At 41.6% G+C, this 27,590-nt stretch overlaps 1 protein-coding gene across 1 annotated transcript; it reads right to left on the bottom strand.

Annotated features, from left to right (window-relative positions):
• Window positions 1–5,462: 5,462 nt before the first annotated feature.
• Window positions 5,463–21,789, bottom strand: LOC120979339 (extracellular calcium-sensing receptor-like). Its single transcript, XM_040408045.1, has 7 exons — window positions 20,605–21,789; window positions 13,631–13,925; window positions 12,203–13,021; window positions 9,210–9,437; window positions 6,998–7,158; window positions 6,732–6,896; window positions 5,463–6,339 (listed from the first exon to the last, which is right to left on the bottom strand). The coding sequence occupies exons 1-7, from the start codon at window positions 20,907–20,909 to the stop codon at window positions 5,463–5,465; spliced, it is 2,850 nt and encodes a 949-aa protein (XP_040263979.1). The 5' UTR covers window positions 20,910–21,789.
• Between the last annotated feature and the right edge of the window lie 5,801 nt (window positions 21,790–27,590).

Here is a 27,590-nt window from a genome sequence, read left to right as displayed (position 1 = left end):
GAGGTACAGATACTACTGCCTGCCTATCTCTCCCTGTAAATGATAGAGGTACAGATAGTACTGCCTTCCTTTCTCTAAATGATTTAGGTACAGATAATTCTCGCTCCCTGCCTTTATCTGTAAATTATGTAGGTACAGATAGTACTGCCTCTCTTTCTCTTCCTGTAAATGATCTAGATACAGATAGTACTGCCTCCCTGTCTCTCCCTGTAAATGTAGATACAGATTGTACTGCCTCCCTGTCTCTCTCTGTAAATTATGTACTTACAGATAGTACTGCCTCCCTGTAAATGATGGAGGTGCAGATAGTACTGCCTCCCTGTCTCTCCCTGTAAATGATAGAGGTACAGATAGTACTGCCATCCTCTCTCTAACTGTGTAGATACAGATAATTCTCACTCCCTGCCTTTCCCTGTAAATGAATAAGCTTGTTGGGTGTAGTTTGAATTAATTAGTTCTTCATTATTTAACTACCTCCAGTCCGCACGTTGACTATAAACGTCCGGGAGGTGGTTCTCTATCTCTGAATGCGCTTCCTGTTCTGGCCCGGCGGTCATGTGACCTCGATCAGCCCTGCACTGAGGCTGTACAGTGCTGTATTGCGCTGTACAGCCTCTCTGGGGGGTGTATTTCCCCTGTAATGGGCTACTATGTCAGCCCCAGTTACAGGAGAAATTAATACTGGAAAAAAAAAATGTGAAGTTAAATGTATGACCTTATGGGGGACGAAAAGTGTAAAATAAAAAATAATAAATTAAAGTGTTAAAATAAAAAAAAATAAAAAGTTTCACATGTAAAAAAAGAAAAATTCCCCAAGTAAGGAATTAATATTTTTTTTTTTAAAAATAGAAAAAAAAATATACATATTTGGTATTTCCGCATATTTGGTCAGCTCTATAAATATATCACATGATCCACCCAGTCCGATAAACACCATAAAAAAAATTACATAGAAACTGTGTCAAAAAAAGCTATTTTTGTCACCTTACATCACAAAAAGTGCAACACCAAGTGATCAAAAAGGCGTATATCCCACAAAATGGTACCAATAAAACCGTCACCTCATTCTGCAAAAAATGAGCTCCTACATAAGAAAATCGCTCAAAAAATGAAAAAAAAATATAGCTCTCAGAACATGGACACATTAAAACATAATTTTTTTGTTTAAAAAATGCTATTATTGTGTTAAAGTGAAATAAATTTAAAAAAGTATACATATTAGGTATTGTCACGTCCGTAACGATCTGCTCTATAAAAATATCACATGACCTAACCTCTCAGGTGAACACTGCAAAAATAAATAAATAAAAACTGTGCTAAAACAACCAATTTTTTGGTCACCTTGCCCCATAAGGTGTTATAATGAATGATCAAAAAATCATATGTACCCAAAAATAGTACCAATAAAACTGGCACCTTATCCCCTAGTTTCCAAAATGGGGTCACTTTTTTGGAGTTTCTACTGTAGGGGTGCATCAGGGGGGCTTCAAATGGGACATGGCATCTAAAAACCAGTTCAGCAAAATCTGCCTTCCAAAAACCATGTGGCGCTCCTTTTCTTCTGCGCCCTGCCGTGTGCCTATACAGCAGTTTACGACCACATGTGAGGTGTTTCTGTAAACCGCAGAATCAGGGTAATAAATATTGAGTTTTATTTATTTGTCTGTTAACCCTCGATGTGTTAAAGAAATAAATAGATTAAAATGGAAAATCTGCCAAAAAAGTGAAATTTAAAAGTTTGATCTCCATTTTCTTTTAATTCTTGTGGAACACCTAAAGGGTTAACAAAGTTTGTAAAATCAGTTATAAGTAACTTGAGGGGTGTAGTTTCTACATTGGGGTCATTTATGGGGGTATCCACTATGTAGGCCCCACAAAGTGACTTCAGACCTGAACTGGTCCTTATAAAGTGGGTTTTGGCAATTTTCAAAACAATTTTTAAGAATTACTTCTAAAATTCTAAGCTTCTAACGTCCTTAAAAAATAAAATTACATTTCCAAAATGATGCCAACATAAAGTAGACATATTGGGAATGTTAAGTAATAAATATTTTATGAGGTATCACTTTCTGTTTTAAAAGCAGAGAAATAGAAATTTTGAAAATTGCAAATGTTTCAAATTTTTCAAATATTTGGTAAATTTGGGATTTTCTCCTAAATAAAGGTGAAATATATTGACTCAAATTTATGACTATCATGAAGTACAATGTGTCACGAAAAAACAATCTCTGAATGGCTTGGATAAGTAAAAATGTTCCAAAGTTATTACCACATAAAATGAGATATGTCAGATTTGCTAAATTAGGCTCTGTCAGGAAGCTGGCAAATGGCCCGGATGTGAAGTGGTTAAGAAACAGGATTTCTTTTTAGGATTGAAATCTATTAATACAGAACTTTAGCTTCAAAGTTCGCCACACTTGGTACTTTAGTTTTCCTGCACTTTAAAGTCAGTATCTGTATATGAGAGATTCTCTTCACAAATTATGAAGAACCATTCATGATTCTTCCTTTGTTCTCTGTAGCTGAAACTCTGAAGGGTCCCCAGGAAAATGACCAGTGTTTTTACATGAAGATGACCTCGTCCTGTAAGTGGTCAAAGTTGTTAATTTATTTTCATTATATTTATTTTCTTTTTGTTTTTGTTTCCATAGTGAGTGGAGCTTTCCCTAGTGGTGGCTATATAATCTGTATGTAGTAACCTACCTCTAGAGGAGGTTGTATAATCTGCATGTAGTGAGCTCCCTCTAGTGGTGACTGTATAATCTGTATGTAGTGAGCTCCCTCTACTGGGGGCTGTATAATCTGTATGCAGTGAGCTCCTTCTAGTGGTGGCTGTATAATCTGTATGCAGTGAGCTCCCTCTAGTGGTGGCTGTATAATCTGAATGCAGTGAGCTCCCTCTAGTGGTGGCTATATAATCTGTATGTAGTAACCTACCTCTAGTGGTGGCTGTATGATCTGTATGTAGTAACCTACCTCTAGTGGTGGCTGTATGATCTGTATGTAGTAACCTACCTCTAGTGGTGGCTGTATGATCTGTATGTAGTAATCTCCCCCTAGTGGTGGCTGTATAATCTGTATGTAGTGAGCTTCCTCTAATGGTGGCTGCATAATCTGTATGTAGTGAGCTCCCTCTAGTGGTGACTGTATAATCTGTATGTAGTGAGCTCTCTCTAGTGGTGGCTGTATAATCTGTATGTAGTGAGCTCCCCCTAGTGGTGGCTGTATAATCTGCATGTAGTGAGCTCCCTCTAGTGGTGGCTGTATGATCTGTATGTAGTAATCTCCCCCTAGTAGTTGCTGTATAATCTGTATGTAGTGAGCTTCCTCTAGTGGTGACTGTATAATCTGTATGTAGTGAGTTCCCTCTAGTGGTGGCTGTATAATTTGTATGTAGTGAGCTCCCTCTAGTGGTGGCTGTATAATCTGTATGTAGTGAGCTCCCTCTAGTGGTGGCTGTATAATCTGTATGTAGTGAGCTTGCTCTAGTGGTGGCTGTATAATCTGTATGTAGTGAGCTCCCTCTAGTGGTGGCTGTATATTCTGTATGTAGTGAGCTCCCTCTAGTGGTGGCTGTATAATCTGTATGTAGTGAGCTCCCTCTAGTGGTGGCTGTATAATCTGTATGTAGTGAGCTCCCTCTAGTGGAGGCTGTATAATCTGTATGTAGTGAGCTCCCTCTAGTGGTGGCTGTATAATCTGTATGTAGTGAGCTCCCTCTAGTGGTGGCTGTATAATCTGTATGCAGTGAGCTCCCTCTAGTGGAGGCTGTATAATCTGTATGCAGTGAGCTCCCTCTAGTGGTGGCTGTATAATCTGTATGCAGTGAGCTCCCTCTAGTGGTGGCTGTATAATCTGTATGTAGTGAGCTCCCTCTAGTGGTGGCTGTATAATCTGTATGTAGTGAGCTCCCTCTAGTGGTGGCTGTATAATCTGTATGTAGTGAGCTCCCTCTAGTGGTGGCTGTATAATCTGTATGTAGTGAGCGCCGCCTAGTGGTGAGAAGTTTATAAAGTAAGGCTACTTTCACACTAGCAGCACGGACCTCCGGCAGGCTGAACAGCCTGCTGGATCCGTCCTGCCGCTAGTGACCGTGTGCCTCCGGACTGCTGCTCCGTCCCCATTGACTATAATGGGGGCAGGGCAGAGTTCCGGCGAGGCACAGCAGCGCACGGCAAGAGGCTGCCGGAATAAAACTACGACATGTCCGACATTTATTCCGGCAGCCTCCTGCTGTGCGCTGCTATGCCTCGCCGGAACTCTGCCCCCGCCCCTGTTATAGTCAATGGGGACAGAGCGGCAGTCCGGAGGCACAGGGGCGGCAGGACGGATCCAGCAGGCTGTTCATCCGACGGAACAGCCTGCCGGAGGTCCGTGTGAAAGTAGCCTAACTCTATAATTAACTATGATGTTTTGATATAACTTGACATTTTCACAGAGATCCCTGCTTCAGCCTATGTAGTCTGTGCTCTTTAATGCCAGCTTTGGACTGAAGTTCCAGGAAATGATTCTGAGGGCCCCCCACCCCTCTGTGCACGTCCTATGTAAATTTTTAAATTTTCATTGCACATGGACTTATCAAAAATAAAGTTTCATAGGATATCTGTTTCCGAGGTTAATAAAGACTGCAGAGGCCCCTGTGCAAGAAATGTATGTGAGCCCCAACAGCTATTGTGGTGCTCGTTATAGAGGTTCTTTCTGGAGAGTCGTTTATTGGCATAATCCAGCATTAACAGCAATTACAATCGTTTACATGCAATGAAGTAGATATTAGGACACACTGGTGTTTTCTTTAAGATGGTGGTGGACTCCTTTTCCTACTGGGCCCCTCTACAGCTACATAGACTGCATATATGGGATATCCACCCCTTATCTGGTTTTGGTTCCAAATTCAGCTCAAAGTTAAATCTTTGGGACCTGTTTTTATTTTGGGTTCATTATTGTTTTAGAGTTTGGGCCCCCCAGAGAATCTTCTGGTGCCCCGTTGGGCCAGTCTACCCTGTTGATAACAGAGCAGTAACAGCAGATTTAGCAAGGAGATAGAGCCATGAAGAAATAAGCCCCAAAACTTTGGGGACATTGAAGGGTCATATGGTGCTCAAAGTGCCTTGTTTCTAGTCTAAGGACACAGATCATTTTAAAGGGGTTTTCTGGTAAAAATATAAATTTTCTTCAGCATGGCCGATGGAAAGGAAGATTCATAAATGACCTGCTGGATGCCCCCGTGCTCTCCAGCGTCTGGTCCTGGCATAGTCCAATACACTGCTCCAGTCAATGACAGAAGCGGTGCAGATGACCATACCATACCCTGCCAGGTGTAAACAGTGCCAGGACCAGAAGATGGAGAGAGTGGAGGCAGTGGAGATGACCAGAGAAGTGTCAAGCAGGTAAGTATGAACCTTTTTTGTTTTTCTGGAAAACGCCTTGAAGCTGGACACAGACCATTTTAAGGTGGACTTAGGTCATTGCTTCCCCCTTACATACTGTTTTGTGTTCATTTCAGGTTTGAACAGGATGATGTAACATTTTGGGAAGAATAGACAAACCAACAGACCAGCACTGGATGCCATGATTGCAAAGACTTCAACTATGACTAGGTTCTTCCCTTCAGAGCTCAGGTATGTCGGAATAAAACATATCCAGACAGTGAGGAACACAAACATACTAAAGTTAATGCACTGGCCCTCTCTGAAGCTGTCCGGGAGCTTCCGAGATAAAAAAGCCACAAAGAAGCTTATTGTAGCTAAAAGTCCCATATAGCCCAACATGGAGTAGAAGCCGAGGCTGGATCCCTCGTTACATTGTGCAATTATTGTATCAGGTTTGGACACCATGTTTAATTCTGTGTAAGGAGGAGACTTCCAGAGCCAAACAGTGCAGATGATGACCTGGAGCAAAGGACCAATGGACATGACCACCTTCGAGAACCTGGAGTCAAAGCATTTGCCAACTGAGTTGGGCTTTGTGGACTGGAAGATAAGGATGACTGTGACTGTCTTGGCCAACATCCCTGAGACAACGACTGAAAAGGACACCCCAAACACAACCTGACGGAGGATGCAGAGGACCCCCAGTGGATAACCAATGAAAATGAGGGAGGAGAGGAAGCACACGATGAGTCCTACAAGGATGATATAGCTAAGGCTTCGGTTGTTGGCCTTCACCACTGGCGTGTCTGAGAATTTTCTGAAGATGCATAAGATTGATAGGGTTAAAATGGAGAAGGAGATGGAAGCAGCAGCCAAGGAGACTCCCATAATGTCTTCATAGGACAGGAACTGAAGTTTCTTCATGAGGCAGTCGTCCTGCTTCTCATTGGGCCACATGTCTTCTGGGCACCTTGTACAAACGGATGTATCTAGAATCAACCAGGATTCATCAGTCACCTTGTGGTAACATGTCAGTACAAAACAGCTACATAGAAGCCTAAAAGAGCCCACCAGCCAAAACTGATTGCACTGAATCATACCTAGGGGGAGGAGCATGACAAACCCCTCTATAGCCCTGCACTAAAGATAACATAGCGTTGACTGATATCAGGGGTGAAAATGCTGCGATTTACCCAAAATATGGATCCATGACATATTGCAAATTTCAAGACCAACCAGGCAGTGTGGGGGGAGGGAAGGGACAGAGCAGTTGGCACTCTTTGTGGTTGTCTACGAGTTATTGGAAAACCTGAGCCAACTTGTAATATTACATCACAATCTGCCAGTATTAAAGCAGCGCACAATGTAACCGGAGCCACGGCGGGCTTAGCAATCTCCATTACCAGTCTCATTCGTGATTTCTCCGAGCGAACATGGAACACAGTGGAAGCAGCACATCGGACGGTCATGTATGGAGACTTTCCAGGTTCCAGGTTGACAGCTTTCACTGCAAACTGACCGTGGAACCTAAATGTTGAGAAAATACAGGATGGCCCATGAACAAGTAGCCGCCTCCAGCGATAGTATGACAAGATGAACGAGCAAGTGGATTTTTATTTTTTAATTACCTACAAGTCAGAAAAGATGCAGAAAAGGGTCCCCATTCAGGTGTCAGCATCTCTGGGCAGGTCGGGTTATGTTGGCTGATACGGCTTGTGATGCTGCGGATGGCGTTTGTGATGTTCTCCGTCAGTTCCTCCGGGGGATGTGGATTGTTAGCCGACACTTTCTGCTTTAAATTTCCCCACAGATAAATGTGGATAATTCTGGGGAAGGTGGAGGCCATAACCCCTTCTCACAGTTCTCTCCTCCTCCAACAGTTCATGAACCTGTCCAGTGAGTCCCGTGAGGTGTGGCATAATGCCCCCATCTTGTCGGAAAAGGCAGGAGATTTTTTTCTTCTGCAGCATCACTGCTTAAGAGCTGCGAGCATTATCAGCCGACATTATCCAACCCAAAGAGGCAGAGACCTGAACAGGGACCACTTTCGGCATCTTCTGTCACTTGTGGGTAATAAAAAAAAAATCAATCCACTTGCTCATTCATCTTGTTATACTATCACTGGAGGTGGGCTACTTTTTCGTGGGCCACTCTGTATAAAATAAAATGTTAGATCAGTGATTTTTTGGCCCAATATTATACAAACACAATATATCTTTAGAACTGTTGAAGCTCCATTATTCTGATACAGAGCTCCAAATCCCCTGCATAGGCATAAACTTAAATAATAAAATTCTGTCTGCCTACCGCCATGAGCATACTGCATACAGATATACACAGCCACCACTAGAGGGAGCTCAGGAGATTACTACATACAGATATATACAGCCACCACTAGAGGGAGCTCAGGAGATTACAACATACAGATATATACAGCCACCACTAGAGGGAGCTCAGGAGATTACTACATACAGATATATACAGCCATCACTAGAGGGAGCTCAGGAGATTACTACATACAGATATATACAACCACCACTAGAGGGAGCTCAGGAGACTACTGCATACAGATATGTACAGCCACCACTAGAGGGAGCTCAGGAGATTACTGCATCCAGATATATAAAGCCACCACTAGAGGGAGCTCAGGAGATTACTGCATCCAGATATATACAGCCATCACTAGAGGGAGCTCAGGAGATTACTACACACAGATATATACAGCCACCACTAGAGGGAGCTCAGGAGATTACTGCATCCAGATATATACAGCCACCACTAGAGGGAGCTCAGGAGATTACTGCATACAGATATATACAGTCACCACTAGAGGGAGCTCATGAGATCACTACATACAGATATATACAGTCACCACTAGAGGGAGCTCATGAGATCACTACATACAGATATATACAGCACCACTAGAGGGAGCTTAGGAGATTACTACATACAGATATATACAGCCACCACTAGAGGGAGCTCAGGAGATTACTGCATACAGATATATACAGCCACCACTAGAGGGAGCTCAGGAGATTACTGCATACAGATATATACAGCTACCACTAGAGGGAGCTCAGGAGATTACTACATACAGATATATACAGTCACCACTAGAGGGAGCTCATGAGATCACTACATACAGATATATACAGCACCACTAGAGGGAGCTCAGGAGATTACTACATACAGATATATACAGCCACCACTAGAGGGAGTTCAGGAGATTACTACATACAGATATATACAGCCACCACTAGAGGGAGCTCAGGAGATTACTGCATACAGATATCTACAGCCACCACTAGAGGGAGCTCAGGAGATTACTGCATACAGATATCTACAGCCACCACTAGAGGGAGCTCAGGAGATTACTACATACAGATATATACAGCCGCCACTAGAGGGAGCTCAGGAGATTACTACATACAGATATATACAGCCACCACTAGAGGGAGTTCAGGAGATTACTACATACAGATATATACAACCACCACTAGAGGGAGCACAGGAGATTACTACATACAGATATATGCAGCCACCACTAGAGGGAGCTCAGGAGATTACTGCATACAGATATATACAGCCACCACCAGAGGGAGCTCAGGAGATTACTGCATAACAGTGTATGGAAGGTCTATCAGGGGGCAACCCTATTTGGAGATGATGCTGGAACCAATAATTTATTTCCAGGGTTTGCAATGATTAGTAGTTGACTGGTAGCTTTTAAGGGACGTGATACGTGTAGATGGAGGATGGACCCCAGAATTGTCTCCTCTGGTAGCCCGAGGAACCCCACACTGACAGTAGATGAGGTTAATAATGAAGTACATGAGTCACCTCCTTATATTCCTGGTTCCAGACGACAGCCCCGATATCTAGTGAGATCGCCTCCCTCGTTGTGGCCCAGGAGTCGTATCTCCCCACCTTCACCAATCTGTAATCATTATTAGGAAAAATCTGAAGATTCATTATATCGAACGTGGCCGGAATCTCACCGATGTCATTAAAGAATATTTCATCTCCTGAAGAAGTCGTGAAGGAAATTCTTTTCAGATAACGGTAAACCTGGAAGAAATAATAACCTGAGGTCACATGACCACTGCAACATTTCCAGGACTCTATGATGAAACTCCCAGTCTAGAAATTTTTACTGATCGTTCCTTTCACAATCAAAGATTTTAACGTCCGTGACCAGAGAGGTTTGTGATGTTGAACGGTACTCCTGCTCAGTGGTAAAGGATGCTAACAGTAATGATAGAAACCACCGCACTCTGAAGAAACTTTTTGTAATAATTTCTTATTTATTTCATTATTATTAATATTTCATTATTTGAATCCATCCGCATAGTTAATTACTGGCGGATTGGATAAAATAATAAAATAATAATAATGAAATAAATAAGAAATTATTACAAAACGTTTCTTTAGGTATGTGATGGTGACATGTCCCCAAGCAGCACATCTCTGTGGTCAGGGGACCCATCACCGCTCTGGACATGCATTGGTTGCAGTGGCGCACATGACACCGTCCACGACTAAGTTTACATGTGGGGACCGAAGTGCAGTGAAGACGGTGGTGGAACTGAGTGAGGGGAGCAAGTAAGTATCCGTCACAGGGAATTAAAAAAGTAAACAAAATGCTACAGTAACCCTACACCCCCATCCCCCCCACATTTTTTTGGGTGGGGGTGGTGTGTGCTTTAAAATCAGGCAAAGTTAAATTTTTATTTAACGGTACATCCAATGCAATAATAAAAAAGAAAGAGAAAACTGAAAAATAAATTGTAAAATGAAATACAATAAACATTCTAATACAAAAGAATAATAGTAACTGTAATAAAATAGTAATATAATACTAATAAATACTACTAAATAATCATAATAAAATAACAATATTAATAATAAATATAACAAACAGTATAAAAAATAAATAGTAATAGCCATAAAAACTATAAAAAAAAATAGTAACTGCTATAATAATAACGATAATAAAATATTAGTACTAGTTAAATACTAAATGTGCTGTAATAACTATATATATAAAATATAATAAAAAATATATAAAATATAATAATAATAATAATAATAGCTGCTTAAAACACTTTTATGACCATCTCTATTTTTCTCTGACGTGTCAGTAAATGATGATGACATTAATCTCCACAATAAAAATAATCATGAAAATGAGCTTCTTGCTCCAGTGTAATGAACTGGTGCGAGTCTTTGTTATATTTTCAGTCCATTGTATCTATGCAGCTCTTCATTACTTACTACCAATATACTGAATGAGCAGCATGTAACCAGGAGCATGACAGCAGGATCAGACTACACAGACTATATTTGTACATAGTTACATCGTTTATACGGTTGAAAAAAGACATAAGTCCATCAAGTTCATCCAAGGGATCGGTGGGGTCTAGTGTTGATCGAGCACCAAAGTGCCCGGGTGCTCTACAGAGTACCCGGGCACAATGGAAGTCAATGGGAGAACCTGAGCATTAAACTAGGCAGTGTTTATATCCCTTTGAACTTCCACCCATAAGGTTTCCACATCCTCACATCCGCACCCACCATTGCCTCTTTCACACTTGTCTTCAGATCACTCCTCACATACAGGCACAGATGCCACCTCCTTTTCTATTGACCCTGTCTTTCCTAAATAGTGTAAAACCCTCAATATTAACAGCCCCATCATGTGAAGAGTCCAACCATGTCTCAGCCCCACCAACTACATCTAGGTGTTCTTCTAGTACCACAGCCTCCATCTCCCCCATTTTTCTAGCTAAACTTCCGGCATTTGTGAAAATACATTTTAAATTACTATTACCTGTAAAGTGAATATCCCGGACTTTTGGTTACCTTGGTTGATGTTTATATGTAACAGGTTCTTGTTACCAGCAGTTCTATTTTTCATCAGTGTATAGTTCTACCCAGTCTTCTCCTTACTTTCCTCACTAACCCCAGCCCCCACTAAAACCCCACTGTCCCCTTCTATATCCCACTCCCTATCTACACTATCTACCCCCTTATTAGTATGACCCCCCCCCCACCCTCCCACCAGATCAAGTTTAAAAGCTCCTCCAGCCGTTTAACCATTCTTTCCACCAGGGCAGTTGCATCCTCCCCATTAAGGTGCAGCCCGTCCCTACTGTGGAGCCTGTAACCGACAGAGAAGTCGGCCCAGTTCTCCATGAACCCAAACCCTTCCTTCCTGAACCAGTTTGTGAGCCACTTATTTAACTCTCTAAACTCCCGTTGTCTCTCTGGTGACGCTCGTGGCACTGGTACTATTTCTGAAAACACTACCTTGGAGGTCCTGGACTTGACCTTCTCTCGTAGTTCTCTAAAATCATTTTTAAGGACCTTCCATCTCCCTCTGAATTTGCCATTGGTGCCAATGTGTACAATGACCGCCGGGTCTTCCCCAGCCCTACCCAGCAATCCGTCAATCCGATCCGCAATATGCCGAACCCGAGCACCCGGCAGACAACACACTGTTCGGCATTCATGGTCTCGGCGACAGATGACCCTGTCTGTCCTCCTAATAATAGAGTCCCCATGTAGTCTGTTGCTATGGAGACACTCAGGTCTTTAAAGACATGGAAGACACAAAAGAGTAGGACACTTTTTTTGGCCAAGGTTGTTTCATTTTTTCATAAAGAAATGCGGCGTAAAAGTTTATATACCCTTTAAACACGTTCAATCACCTAAGTCGACACATTCACGTTAGAAGTTCTAGTAATGTTACTGCCTCATCATGTCGTCTACAATGTGCAACCCAGGTGACATCACAACGAGCAGTATAATATAAAGCCTGGCCTGTCATGTACCTGCCAGGGCAGCAGATGTTTTTCTCCACAGCTTCCGGACTTCAGTCTTGGGCTCATATGGTGCAGGAGGTTGTGAAGAGCATAAGCGAAGGCATAGACTGCGATATAAGCCTGGAAGGTGTAACTCAGATCCCCGAGCTCAAACAAAGACTCCACCTTGTTCTCCAAATCCTCCTCCCCGGTGCAGTATATAACATTTTCTGTGTCATTAGCAGAAGGATCATCGGGATGCCAGCTGCAATCGAACGCCACCTCCCAAAACTCCTTTATGTAGATGTCTTCAGAGTTTTTGTATGGGTGGATCTGTTGGAGGTAGCCATCAAACCGAGGCAGAGGCTCGCTATGGAGGACAAGACCAATGGAACCATTCAGTAACATGGAGGTTCTTTTCGAGAAGATGCCTGGAATAAAGGTGAAGCTCAGGGTATAGACCCAAATCTTCCCTTTTGTCTCAGCCTTAGACATCATGTCCAGAAGAGGCTTTATGTGCATTTCCTCACAATACACCACGACCACCACTGCTGTAGAGTCCATTACAATGTTGTGTATTTTCTTGATTCTATCCATCGGGTAACGGTAATGAATCTTCTCCAGGAAAGCCACACAACCTTGATGACTATGGATCTCTTCTTTCAAATGTTGTCCATCTAGTACCCCCAGGTCATCATCTCTGGTCAAGATGCCCACCCATGTCCATCCGAGATGCTTCAACAGCTGTGAGATGGCTTTATTCTGAATGTTCTCATTGGGCACAGTACGTAGGAACGTGGGAAACTGATCTCTATCACCTAAGTCTGGATCAAAAGCCCCAAAACTGATCTAAAAATGGAGGAGAATAGAAGCTTTCAGATGACCAAATTACGTCTGAATGAATGAAGATAACATGAAGTTCCTGGACATCAATAATAAATTTGTGGCAGAGCCCTTACCTACCATGTATAATTTATACTATTGTACATGTGTCTCCTTCAGCCTCAGGGTCTAAGTGACACTGCAACCTCTGCACCCCCTATAGCTAAACCTTGAACTAATGGCTTAACATAGAAACATAGAATGTGTCGGCAGATAAGAACCATTTGGCCCATCTAGTCTGCCCAATATATCTGAATACTATGGATAGCCCCTGGCCCTATCTTATATGAAGGATGGTCTTATGCCTATCCCATGCATGCTTAAACCCCTTCACTGTATTTGCAGCTACCACTTCTGCAGGAAGGCTATTCCATGCATCCACTACTCTCTCAGTAAAGTAGGCTCAGTAAACAAGGCTTCTTGTTGAAGGAACTTCTAAAGAGAAGACTTTCAGAAAAGACACAGGTTATCCCAACCAAGGCAAGGTGTCCATCATTCCAAGGAATGGAGGTATCACCACCAGCTCATTTATAGTTTGGAATTGTTTCCTATCACTCAGTAAACACACAGACATACCTGTGGATAATGACATGGACCAAGAATCCTGGCGATGGGCATGGACAAGGTTGACATGGAATCTCCTATAATCCCCGCCAAAAATGGATCCTTCCAGCTTTGAATGGACTCATAATATGAACCCTTTTCCTCCCAGAGAATCATCAAGGTGGCCTGGATGGCTCTGGCCTCAGAAACACAGGAATCAAAGATATGAAACCCCAGGGTGAGGTTCGGCAGGAGATGAGCATTCTCATTAATCTGCTCTACGGCAAACATCACGGCTAAGACGTCTCTGTAATATCTGATGAGGAAACTGAAGAAGACCAAGTTATATTACTTTACTGTATAGAGTACATATAGTAAACATGAAGATAGACGGCACATATACAGTGGTGCTTGGAAATTTGACCTAAAACTACATCAAATTTTCTCATAATTCCAACAAGTAGATAAAGAACCAAATCAAACAAATTTGTGACATATATTAGACTTTATCTTTTATTTATTGAGGAAAATACTCCCATATCACATGTTGGTGAGCAGTAAAAGTATGTGAACCCTTGCTTTCAGTATCTGGTGTGACCCTCTTGTTTCCAGTAATGGTTGATTTGTCCTGCACGTCATGCATTCCTCCGTATATAACAGCTTCAGCTCTGCTGTGTTGGTTGTTTGCTCCCATGAACTGCTCACCTCAGGTCCTTCCACAACATTTCTATTGGATCAAGGTCAGGACTGTGACTCGGGACATTCCAGAACCTTCCCTTTCTTTTTCTTTAACCATTCTTTGGTAGAAGGACTTGTGTGCTTAGGGTTGTTGTCTTGCTGCATGACCCACATCCTCCTGAGATTCAGCTCACAGACCTGACATTGTCCTTTAGAATTTGCTGGTATAATTCAGAATTTATTGTTCCATCAGTGATGACGAGCCGTCTGGGCCCAGGTGCGGCAGAACAGGCCCAAACCATGATCCCACCTTGCTCTTGGCGTGATGTTTGTTGGTTGACCACTCCTGGGGAGGGTAATAATGGTCTTGAATTTCCTCCATTTGTACACAATCTGACTGTGGATTGGTGGAATGCAGACTCTTTAGAGATGGTTTTATAACCTCTTCCAGCAGCAAAAACCCTTCTTCTGAGGTCCTCACATGTATCTCCTTTATTCCTGCAATGATACACTTCTACAAACATGTGAAGATCCGACTGTGATAGATCCCTGTTCTTCAAATGAAACTGATTGCCCACTCACATTTGATGACCAAATATAATATTTTTGACTCGTGTATGATTTGGTTATAAATCTGATGTAGTTTTAGGTAAAATGTATGTATAAATATAAACAATTCTGAAGGGTTCACAAACGTTCATACATCACTGTAGATAGACAGATTGATGATGGATAGATGAAGGAAAGAAAAAGAAAAGAAAGAAAGAAAACAAAAGAACTTGGAAAAATGAGACAGCACTCCAATGTCGGTAACATGCTGGCTGCTTCACTTTTTCAAGTTGAATCCTTGGACTATCAGCCATAAGTGAGGGATTGCACCCAGAATCTGCATCTGATTGTGCTAGAGCTGCTGCTTCTTTTTCTAGATAAATAGATATCAATATAAGATAGATAGAGATGAGCGAACTTCTGTTTTAGGTTCGGCGTCTAAAGTTCGGCTTCCGGTTAGCAGAGGATCCCGATATGGATTCCGAATTCCGTTGTGGTCCATGGTAGCGGAATCAATAATGACTATTGATTCCGCTACCACGGACCACAACGGAATTCGGAATCCATATCGGGATCCTCCGCTAACCGGAAGCCGAACTTTAGACGCCGAACTTAAAACAGAAGTTCGCTCATCTCTAAAGATAGATGGATAGATAGATAGATAGATAGATAATAGATAGATAGATAGATAGATAGATTATACAGTGTCGGACTGGGCTGTCTAGGGCCCACCAGTAACATTTATTTTGACCCCCCCCCCCGTACGGATACATTCACATATTCCCTGCTCACACAGCAGCCAGACGCTACCAGATGACTGTATATGGGGGTCCCTGCAGTGACTCTGAGAAGGTAGGTCCTGGGAGAAGAGGACGCTGGTGGCTTTCTTCTATACCTAGAAGTCGTCTCAGCTCTGACCGTGTCTATAATAATAACCTGGGAGTTTCTATAATAATCTATCAAGTTTTTTATATGAACATCGGCTGGCGGAGGAGCTGCACATGGAATATATATATATAGATAAATAGATATGAGATAAATAGATAGATATAAGATAGAAAGATAATAGATAGATAAATAGATAGATAAATAGATAAATGTTTTCTTATTATGGCTTCTATCTTCTTATACTGTGTGTTGTAAGGTAGTATTATTCTAATGGGTTCTTCCTGATTTACTGTAACCCCTTAGTCTTTTGGTTCAAGAAAACTTTTTAAAAGCTGCCATCTCTTGTCCAATTTCTTGTTTAGGGTATATTTTTGGTTTTGGTTTTAAACTGGTGTGGGTGTATGTATCCTCTTTTGTCAGACTTCTTTCTAAAGGGTTCTTTAAAAAAAAAAATTTGTGCCTAAAAAAATATTTTTTAAAGAACCTTTAGAAAGAAGTCTGACAAAAGAGGATACATACACCCACACCAGTTTAAAACCAAAACCAAAAATGTACCCTAAACAAGAAATTGGACAAGAGATGGCAGCTTTTAAAACGAATGTAGAGATAGATATAAGGAAGATAAAAGAAAATACTTATATAATAGGCAAAATCTAACCCCCAGAGAGATACAAGCTATCAAACAATTACAAAAACAAGAAAATATTGTCATTAGACCCGCCGATAAAGGGGGAGCAATAGTAATCTTAGAATTAGAACAATATAATGCAGAATGTGTGAGACAATTAAATGATGCTACCACATACTACAAACTAGATAAGGATCCCACTGTTAAATACAATAAAGAATTGGAAGTATATGCCAGAGATGGTTAGAAGGAAGGTATTTTACAAGAAAAGGAATTTAAATTTAAATTTATCACTGGCACCCCCCAAAAGATTGCCAGTGTTTTACTGTATCCTGAAAGTTCATAAAGACCAAAAGAATCCACCTGGAAGACCAATCATCTCTGGCATGTCAGAAAAGCTACAAAAAACTCACAATAAGAAAAAACGCATGAAAACCGCAACAAAAATGCAGATGCGTTTTTGCTATTTTTATCAATATTTTTGAAATCTTACTGATTGCAAAAGAATCAACATGTGGAGGCATTAATGAACTTAATAAAAGCAAGTAAATAAGGCAAAATCATGTTGGACTATAATGGGATGGCCTGTCCCTTTAAGAGATCCATGTCGGGTTTTGGTGGGTTCCCTAAAGAAAAGGGTATAAAAGGAGGGTAGATGTGATTCATAGTATGATTGAATTCAAATGATCCACTGGACCCAGGAGGTCAATATTTATAATCCAATAGTCGTGAGACTAATAATTCAATTCCTGTTTCTGGTCTATTTTAAAACATAACTTTTATTATTTATTCACATATATGACACACAGAAAAAAAGAAAAACTCTGTTGAGAGTACTTTAAAAATATATATGAAAAGGAATAGTGTACACAGGGTAGATTTGTGACACTGTGTCACTGAAACCTCATTATATCAGAATAGTATCTTTTATATCAGAATAGTATCTTTTTGTGAATGATGTTTATTAAATTAAATAATAACTCTTCCAAAGTTTGCCTATGGCATCAATCCTCACTTTAGATTGTCCGCTGGTGTTATCACTCACCAGGTTCTAAACTATCATTCACTCGATATATTGGCTGTGCTGTTTTCTCACTGTATTGATAATTGTTAGGATAAATGATCCGATTGGAGTGGTATGACAGCCTATTCACTGTCAGCACAACTAGCTATATCGATACTACCCTTGTGATTCTGATCTGAGGCGCACTGCGTCTGCAGGTAACAGTGCTACAGATCCACTATCCCTAACATATTCTTAAAAGGTGATACGACGCAGCTCGACGGGGAGTGTCATACCACTCCAATCGGATCATTTATCCTAACAATTATCAATACAGTGAGAAAACAGCACAGCCAATATATCGAGTGAATGATAGTTTAGAACCTGGTGAGGTTTAACACCAGCGGACAATCTAAAGTGAGGATTGATGCCATAGGCAAACTTTGGAAGATTTATTATTTAATTTAATAAACATCATTCACAAAAAGATACTATTCTGATATAATGAGTTTTCAGTGACACAGTGTCACAAATCTACCCTGTGTACACTATTCCTTTTCATATATATTTTTAAAGTACTCTCAACAGAGTTTTTCTTTTTTTTTCTTCTTTTTTTTCTGTGTGTCATATATGTGAATAAATAATAAAAGTTATGTTTTAAAATAGACCAGAAACAGGAACTATTAGTCTCACGACTATTGGATTATGATTCATAGTATGGCCACTGAGGAAGAGGTTAGAAGACCTCGAAACGCGTCTGGCGCAATTAAAGACCGCAACTACCCACCATTACCCGTTCATATTGCCTATTCAATGGCGATACTTTAAAAAAAGGATGCAAGGCTAAGAAGATCTCTCCTTACGCTTTCATTCAACGCCCATCCAAAACTATCACGTGACAGAAAGAGAAATACAAGCTCCGATATACAAGTCACGTGAGACGCCAGTGTCGGCGCAGGACCGAAAGAACACGACAGACCTCCCAACAATACGAGGGTGGGTGAGTGTAATACACCACGAGGGACGCCTCTGGTGCAGACGCTGGAGCAATTATTAAGTAGAGACATATTTATTTATATTCACGTATATCTACAAGAGAAGCATCTAAAAAGGACCCTTCTACGTCATACGCCAAATATATGAAGGGACACATCTCTTATTACAGCACTTTATAGCTCAGCAAATGCTTTATTGTAAATGATGAAAGAGTGAGACTATTATTATTTGACACCAGTTTATATCCAGTGGATTCAGCATATGAATGATCACACCGCATCGATGGGTTTTCATCTTTTTATTTATTTATGAATGACACTTCTAATATATAAATTATTGCATCTTCACTTTTTTGGGATATTTTACCTTTTTATGAAAGGCAAAGGCTCACGTGGACGTTGATTGGACAGTATTTGTACATTTTCTTATTGCAATTGGCGAGTACAACGACTTTATAAGCCAAATTTTTTATATATTTTTTATTTCTATTTTTTTGGTTTTATGTATGAAATAAATAGTAATTTTTGATCTACATTTTATATCCAATTGGTTTTAGATGTGATTTGGATGGTGAGTGCTGGTTTATATTTGTGAATTCTCTTTAACATTTACATCAACGAGCTGGCAGCGGCTCTGGAGTCCTCCTCAACACCAGGTCTCATCCTCCATGACACCGAGGTGAAATTCCTCCTGTATGCGGATGACCTTCTCCTACTATCACCAACTGAGAAAGGTCTCCAAGACCAGCTAGTCATTCTGGAGAAATTCAGCACCACATGGGCCCTTCCCATCAATTTAAAAAAGACCAACACTATGGTGTTCCAGAGAAGGAAAACAAAGTCAGCCAGGCCCCCGACATTCACGCTACACAACCGCCCTCTTACAGCCACCAACAGGTACACCTACCTGGGCCTGATAATTGACCAGACTGGGAGCTTCAAATCAGCCATTGAGGAACTGAAAGACAAAGCATGCAAGACCTTCTACAACATCAGAAGACGACTGTACCACCTCAAAGCACCCGTAAGGGTCTGGCTTAAAATCTTAGGCTCCATCATTGCACCAATCCTCCTGTATGGCAGTGAAGTCTGGGGCCCTCACACGTACCCCGACTGGTCAAGATGGGATTCCAGCACAACAGAAATATTCCACCTGGAATTCTGTAAGCATCTCCTCCAGGTCCATCGTTGCACCTCTAACAGTGCCCGTCGAGAGGAGCTGGGCAGATTCCCTCTACACTTTACAATCCAGAAGAGGGCGCTATCATTCTGGGGCCATCTACATGGTAGTAGTGAAGGCTCCCATCACCATAAAGCCTTGCTACACCAAGGGATCCCAGGCAAGGCAAAGCCCCAAAATTAACTTACTGAAACCCAGCCCGACCAGATAATCACCCCTCACCACCTCACAAAAGCCGGGATCAGGAACACAGTAAACAAGAGGAATACGTCAGTAAATGGAGGAACGAGGTGAGAGCATCCCAGAAGCTGACGGTGTACCAGAGCCTGCAGAGAGACTACAAACTGACCTCATATCTGGAGAAACTAGGGAACCCCAGAGACCGGAAAATCCTGAGCCGCTACAGACTGAGCGCCCACAGCCTGGCCATCGAATCCGGACGGTATTGACAGAGCTACATGCCTAGAGAAAGCAGACTGTGCCAGCAGTGCCCCCTGGAGGCCCCCTATACTGTCCCAAATACTCAGCAGTGAGGGACATCCACTTTAGGAGACTGTCTGATCTCTGCCCAGACTTCAGCTCCAAGGAGGAGGAAGAGAAGCTGCCCATCCTGCTGGGAGAGGAAGAGAACACTGTGGACATAGCAGCACAATATATCAGTGCCTGCCACAGACTGAGAGGAGCCGGATATGCCATGGACTCCGATACCCTGACCTGGGGTGTGTCCGCACCCCCCCCCCTCCCCCATCATGATATGCCACTGACTCCTATACACCGACCCCAGGTGTGTCCCCATTTCTGAACCCCCTATTTCCCACATGCTTTGGAAATACTAATGTATAATTTTAGACCTGCCAATAAAGCTTTATTGATTAATTGATTGATAGGAGATAGATAGATAGATAGATAGATAGATAGGAGATAGATAGGAGATAGATAGATAGGAGATAGATAGATAGATAGATAGATAGATAGATAGATAGATAGATAGATAATAGATAGATAATAGATAGATAGGAGATAGATAGATAGATAATAGATAGATAATAGAGAGATATGAGATGTAGGTCGTTGATTGCTTCTTACTCTTCGCAGGACGCTTCTTGTGGTTTCTTCTCGTACATCTCATGCGGTTGATAAATCGTGGAATGGATCAGGGTGATGACTCCGAGGACGATGTCTCCTGGAGATGAGAAGGACTCTATACTTTGATTCTCCAGGCGACATCGGTTTTGGGAAGATTCCTGGACCCCTGTGATGAGCGCTAGAAAGACCAGGATCTTTGATAACCTCATCGGGAGGACGTAGGCTTCCTGGAGAAAGATGAGACAGATGTGTGCGAGGACCTGGAGGAGCGGCGCCTCCAAGTACAGCGAGCAGCGGCGCCTCATTTATATCGCATCCTCATGATGATGTGAGTCGGTCAATTAACCGCTTGTGACAATATAATTCATTTACTCTAATGTGATAATTGAGTGAAATTGACTGAATTCTTCTGGGCTGGTGTCCAATGGACAATTCTATTCCTGGTAGATCTGGTGAAACCTCGGGAGACTTGTCCAATCCCTTCCTCCTTCAGGACAACCCGGGCCGTCATTATGTAATTTCTGCTCTGACAAGAAGACGCGTTCCCTCAGGAGACTCATTATAACAGACGCCTGAGAATTTGGCTTCTTCTTACGGGAAGCGTTGGATTTGTTTTGAATGTGATTTTGATTTGAGGCCACAGAGGAGCGAGATGATGAAAGACACCGGATGATGTCCACCTCGCTGAGGGTAATATCGGTCTCCTTCATGGCTGCGGATACAATTGGCACCTACTTGTCCCCACGGCCCCGTGACATGAAAGAAATATCATTAACACTATCAGAATAAAGAAGATGAGAAGATCAAGAAAACGGAGACTTTATTAACCGACTTGTCAATAGGAAGTCACAAGGACCGCGCCCTGGACATATTTCAATGCTGTAATCCTGAGTTATTTTAATATGCTTCCTCAGAGGCAGCCATATTGGAGGCACACACTGTGCAGACAACGCAGCTCCGGACAGAAAAGTGTCCATAGAGTAAGAGAAGGAGTAGATACCAGGGAGCTGAACCCCGAGCCTTATCTGTGAGCACTGTCTATAATATATAGTCTTACTGAACTGCCCTCCAGCCGTACAAGAGTGATGTCGTTAACTCTAATACCTTGCAATGATAATGAGATGACTGCTGACTCTGACCTCCAATGATAATGAGATGACTATGCTGACCCCCTCTTCTATTGATAATGAGATGACTGTGCTGATATCACCCTCGAAAAATGAGATGACTCTGCTGAACCTGTCATCTAATGATAATGAGATGACTCTGCTGACATCACCCTCTAATGATAATGAGATGACTGCTGACCCTGACCTCCAATGATAATGAGATGACTCTGCTGACCCTCTCTTCTAATGATAATGAGATGACTGTACTGTTATCACCCTCTAAAAACGAGATGACTCTGCTGAACCTGTCATCTAATGATAATGAGATGACTCTGCTGACATCACCCTCTAATGATAATGAGATGACTCTGCTGACATCACCCTCTAATGATAATGAGATGACTGCTGACTCTGACCTCCAATGATAATGAGATGACTCTGCTGACCCTCTCTTCTAATAATAATGAGATGACTGTGCTGATATCACCCTCTAAAAATGAGATGACTCTGCTGAACCTGTCATCTAATGAAAATGAGATGACTCTGCTGACATCACCCTCTAATGATAATGAGATGACTGCTGACCCTGACCTCCAATGATAATGAGATGACTCTGCTGACCCTCTCTTCTAATAATAATGAGATGACTGTGCTGATATCACCCTCTAAAAACGAGATGACTCTGCTGAACCTGTCATCTAATGATAATGAGATGACTCTGCTGACATCACCCTCTAATGATAATGAGATGACTGCTGACCCTGACCTCCAATGATAATGAGATGACTCTGCTGACCCTCTCTTCTAATGATAATGAGATGACTGTACTGTTATCACCCTCTAAAAACGAGATGACTCTGCTGAACCTGTCATCTAATGATAAGGAGATGACTCTGCTGACATCACCCTCTAATGATAATGAGATGACTCTGCTGACATCACCCTCTAATGATAATGAGATGACTGCAGACTCTGACCTCCAATGATAATGAGATGACCCTGCTGACCCTCTCTTCTAATAATAATGAGATGACTGTGCTGATATCACCCTCTAAAACGAGATGACTCTGCTGAACCTGTCATCTAATGATAATGAGATGACTCTGCTGACATCACCCTCTAATGATAATGAGATGACTGCTGACCCTGACCTCCAATGATAATGAGATGACTCTGCTGACCCTCTCTTCTAATAATAATGAGATGACTGTGCTGATATCACCCTCTAAAAACGAGATGACTCTGCTGAACCTGTCATCTAATGATAATGAGATGACTCTGCTGACATCACCCTCTAATGATAATGAGATGACTGCTGACCCTGACCCTCCAATGATAATGAGATGACTCTGCTGACCCTCTCTTCTAATAATAATGAGATGACTGTGCTGATATCACCCTCTAAAAACGAGATGACTCTGCTGAACCTGTCATCTAATGATAATGAGATGACTCTGCTGACATCACCCTCTAATGATAATGAGATGACTGCTGACCCTGACCTCCAATGATAATGAGATGACTCTGCTGACCCTCTCTTCTAATGATAATGAGATGACTGTACTGTTATCACCCTCTAAAAACGAGATGACTCTGCTGAACCTGTCATCTAATGATAAGGAGATGACTCTGCTGACATCACCCTCTAATGATAATGAGATGACTCTGCTGACATCACCCTCTAATGATAATGAGATGACTGCAGACTCTGACCTCCAATGATAATGAGATGACCCTGCTGACCCTCTCTTCTAATAATAATGAGATGACTGTGCTGATATCACCCTCTAAAAACGAGATGACTCTGCTGAACCTGTCATCTAATGATAATGAGATGACTCTGCTGACATCACCCTCTAATGATAATGAGATGACTGCTGACCCTGACCTCCAATGATAATGAGATGACTCTGCTGACCCTCTCTTCTAATAATAATGAGATGACTGTGCTGATATCACCCTCTAAAAACGAGATGACTCTGCTGAACCTGTCATCTAATGATATGAGATGACTCTGCTGACATCACCCTCTAATGATATGAGATGACTGCTGACCCTGACCTCCAATGATAATGAGATGACTCTGCTGACCCTCTCTTCTAATGATAATGAGATGACTGTACTGTTATCACCCTCTAAAAACGAGATGACTCTGCTGAACCTGTCATCTAATGATAATGAGATGACTCTGCTGACATCACCCTCTAATAATAATGAGATGACTGCTGACCCTGACCTCCAATGATAATGAGATGACTCTGCTGACCCTCTCTTCTAATGATAATGAGATGACTGTGCTGATATCACCCTCTAAAAATGAGATGACTCTGCTGACCCTGTCATCTAATGAAAATGAGATGACTCTGCTGACCCTGACCTCCAATGATAATGAGATGACTCTGCTGACCCTCTCCTCTAATGATATAGAGATGACTGCTGACATCACCCTCTAATGATAATGAGATGACTCGGATGTTATCACCCTCCACTGATAACAAGATGACTCTGCTGGCCCCCTCCTCTAATGATAACGAGATGACTCTGCTGACCCCCTCCTCTAATGATAACGAGATGACTCTGCTGACTCCCTGCTCTAATGATAATGAAATGACTCTTCTGACCTTGCCATCCATTAATAAGGTAACTGCTGACACCACACTATAATGGGAGTGAAATTACTCTCCTGTACCCTCTAGTGATGAGACAATTCTGCTGACCCTATTCTCTTGTAATAATGAGATGACGTTGCTGTCCCTATACTCTAGTGATAAGGTGATGACTCTGCTGACCCTCTCTTCCTATAATAACGAGGCAATTTTGACTCCCAGCCTCTAATGATAATGAGAAGTCTCTGCTGACTGTGTCATCTAGTGATGAGATGACTCTATTGACTTAGTCCTCTAGTGATTATGAGATGACTCTGCTGATACCATCCTCTAATTATACTGAGATGGCTCTGCTGACCCTGTCCTCTAGTGACAATGAGGTGACTTTATTGACTTCATCCTCTAATGATGAGAAGACTCTGCTTTCGTCTATTGAGAATGAGGTGCCTCTGCTGACAATTTTCTCTATTGAGAATGAGATGCCTCTGCTGACTCTGTTCTCTAGTGAGAATGAGGTGACCCTGCTGACCCTGCTTTTTAATGATAGCGATATTACTGCTGAGTCTGCTTTCCAATGATATTATGATGACTCTACAGATTCTGTCCCAGGCTACACAGAACAAAGCTGAGAAGTGAGCTGCAAAGCGTAGGGTCAGCCTATTGTGTCTACTCTAGTATGAACTGCAACAAATCATAATTTTTGTACATGGATAGTGAAAAATTAACACAAAATATATTTATAATAAAAAATTTAAAATGTAATTATCTGATGATACATTCTTTTTAAGAAGAGAAATGATGGTGAAGATAGATTCATTGTTTGTTATGACAATTCATTTGCCACCAATCAGACGACTTTTATGTTTTCCTCACGGTCTGACTCTTTTGATATTAAATACTCTTTTGTGTTCATTGTGAGGTCTTAGGATAATAATATGACATTTTGGGGCAAAAATGCGAGCAAATCAATCCAAGGCTGGATGAGAGGATTGCGAAAATTTCCACTGCCACTGTGTATTTTCCCTTGGTGCTGACATAGGCTGGGATGAAGGAGATCCAGACGCTGGTGAAGACCAACATGCTGAATGTAAATAAACTTGGTCTCATTGAATCCACAGGGAGGTTCCGAGCCAGAAATGCAATGAGCAGGGTCAAAAAAGCCAAAACCACAGGAATCCCAACATGATGTAGAAGTAGGCAATGGAACTTTCTCCACACTCAACAGTTATGACTCTCCTTGGTTGCCTTCATGTTGAGTTGTGGCGATGACGGATATAAAGGACCCATGATACACAGATCACACTTTGGATGCTGGAGCCGGTGAGGATCATAGAGTTGGGAACTGAGGACCCAACCCATTCTCCTGAGGGGAGCTGTTTGTTTGGTGGCACTAAAGGCAATGACAACAGTGATAGTTTTAGCAAAGATACAAGACACACAAAGGGAAAATATAGTCCCGAACACGGGCCTGTCGGATGAGGCAGGTGATGATGGAAGGGCGGCCGATGAATAAGAAGGAGCGATGAAGCATAGGAGCAGGGCCACCAGCAGAAGATAGCTAAGGCTCCTGTTGTTGGCCTTCACTAGTGGAGTATCCCGAAACCGGATGAAGATACAGAGAACTGAGATGGTGAGGAGAGAGCAGGCGCTGGTGATGGTGGACAGTGCTATGCCCAGGGGTTCTTTATATGACAGAAACTCTATGATCTTTGGGATGCATTTGACTCGGTCCTCATTGGGGCCACTGATCTTCTGGGCACTTTCATGCAGTCGGTGGTGTCTGAATGAACAATGCACAATATTTAGATACAATGTAACAAGACATCTACAATGTGATGTTTTATAGGGATTGTCTGCCAAAGGGAATGTCCTTTTAAATGTGAATAGCCTGGATATGCAACAGCAGAGTTACTACTCTCACACCAGAGGACCATAGGAGGAGGCAGCTGCAATAATAGTAGTAGAAGTGGTGGTGGAAGTAGTGGTGGTGGTAGTACTAGTGGTGGTAGTAGTGGTGGTGGTAGTACTAGTGGTGTAGTAGTGGTGGTGGTTAGTACTAGTGTTGGTAGTAGTGGTGGTGTAGTACTAGTGGTGGTAGTAGTGGTGGTGGTAGTACTAGTGGTGGTATAGTGTGGTGGTAGTACTAGTGTGGTAGTAGTGGTGGTGGTGTTGGTGGTGGTGGTGGTAAGTAGTAGTAAAAACAGTAGTAGTAGAATTAGTAGATTATGTAGTATTAGTAGTAGAAGCTGAAATAGTAGTAGTACAAGTAGTAGCAGCAGTGAGCAGTAATAGCAGTCTTAGTAGTAGCTGGGTAGTAGTAGTAATATAGTAGTAGAAAAATAAATAGTAGTAGTAATTGAAGTAGTAGTAGTAGTATCAATAGTAGTAGTTGTAATAGCAGTAGTTATAGCAGCAATAGTAGTTGTTGTCGTAGTAGTAGTAGTAGCAGCAATAGTAAGTAGTACAGTAGTAGTAGTAGCAATAGTAGTAGTACTAACAGTTGTAGTTGTAGTATTAATAGCGGTAGTAGCAGCAATAGTAGTAGTAGTAATAGTAGTAGTAGCAATAGTAGTAGTAACATTAGTAGTAGCAATAGTAGTAGTAGTTTGTAATAGCGGTTTGTAGTATTATTATTAGTAGTAGTATAGTAGCAGCAGCAATAGTAGTAGTAACAGTAATAGTAGTAGCAAAAGTACTAGTAACAGTAGTAGTAGCAATAGTAGTAGTAGAAGCAAATAGTAGTAAGTTGTAGTAGTAATAGCGGTAGTGGTATTAGTAGTAGTAGTAGCCATAGCAGAAGTAGAAGTAGAAGCACTAATAGTAGTAGCAGCAGTAGTCATAGTAGTAGCAGTAGTAATATCAACAGTAAAAGTCGGAGTAAAAGTAGTAGTAGAAGCAATAGTAGTAGTAGTAGAAGTAATAGTATTAGTAATAGTAGTCATAGTAGTAGAAGCAATATTAGTATTAGCAGCAGTAGTAGAAGTAGTAGCATTAGTAGTAGCAGTAATAGAAGTAGTAGAGAATTAGTAGTATAGTAGTATATTCAGTGAAAAAAAAGTAGTAGAAGCAATAATAGTAATAGTAGCAGCAATAGTAGAGGTAGTAGTAGTAGAATTAATAGTAGTAGTAGTAGTAGTAGTAGTAGTAGTACCATTAGTAGTAGCATTAGTAGTATAAGCAATAGTAGTAGTAGCAGTAATAGTAGTAGTAGTAGTAGTAGTATATTAGTAGAAGAGAGAGTAGTAGAAGCAATAGTAGTAATAGTACTAGC

Source organism: Bufo bufo, chromosome 9 (genome assembly GCF_905171765.1).
Source record: "Bufo bufo chromosome 9, aBufBuf1.1, whole genome shotgun sequence".
NCBI classification, from domain to species: Eukaryota; Metazoa; Chordata; class Amphibia; order Anura; family Bufonidae; genus Bufo; species Bufo bufo.
This window is presented reverse-complemented; position numbering and strand designations above follow the sequence as displayed.

Coding starts and splice junctions, on each gene's coding strand:
- LOC120979339 (XM_040408045.1), bottom strand. CDS start 20,909: ATGAGGCGCCGCTGCTCGCTGTACTTGGAGGCGCCGCTCCTCCAGGTC. Junction 13,022..13,630: donor GTCCATGTCATTATCCACAG/GTATGTCTGTGT, acceptor CTCCATTTTTAG/ATCAGTTTTGGGGCTTTTGA. Junction 6,340..6,731: donor GCCGTGGCTCCGGTTACATT/GTGCGCTGCTTT, acceptor CGTTTGTACAAG/GTGCCCAGAAGACATGTGGC.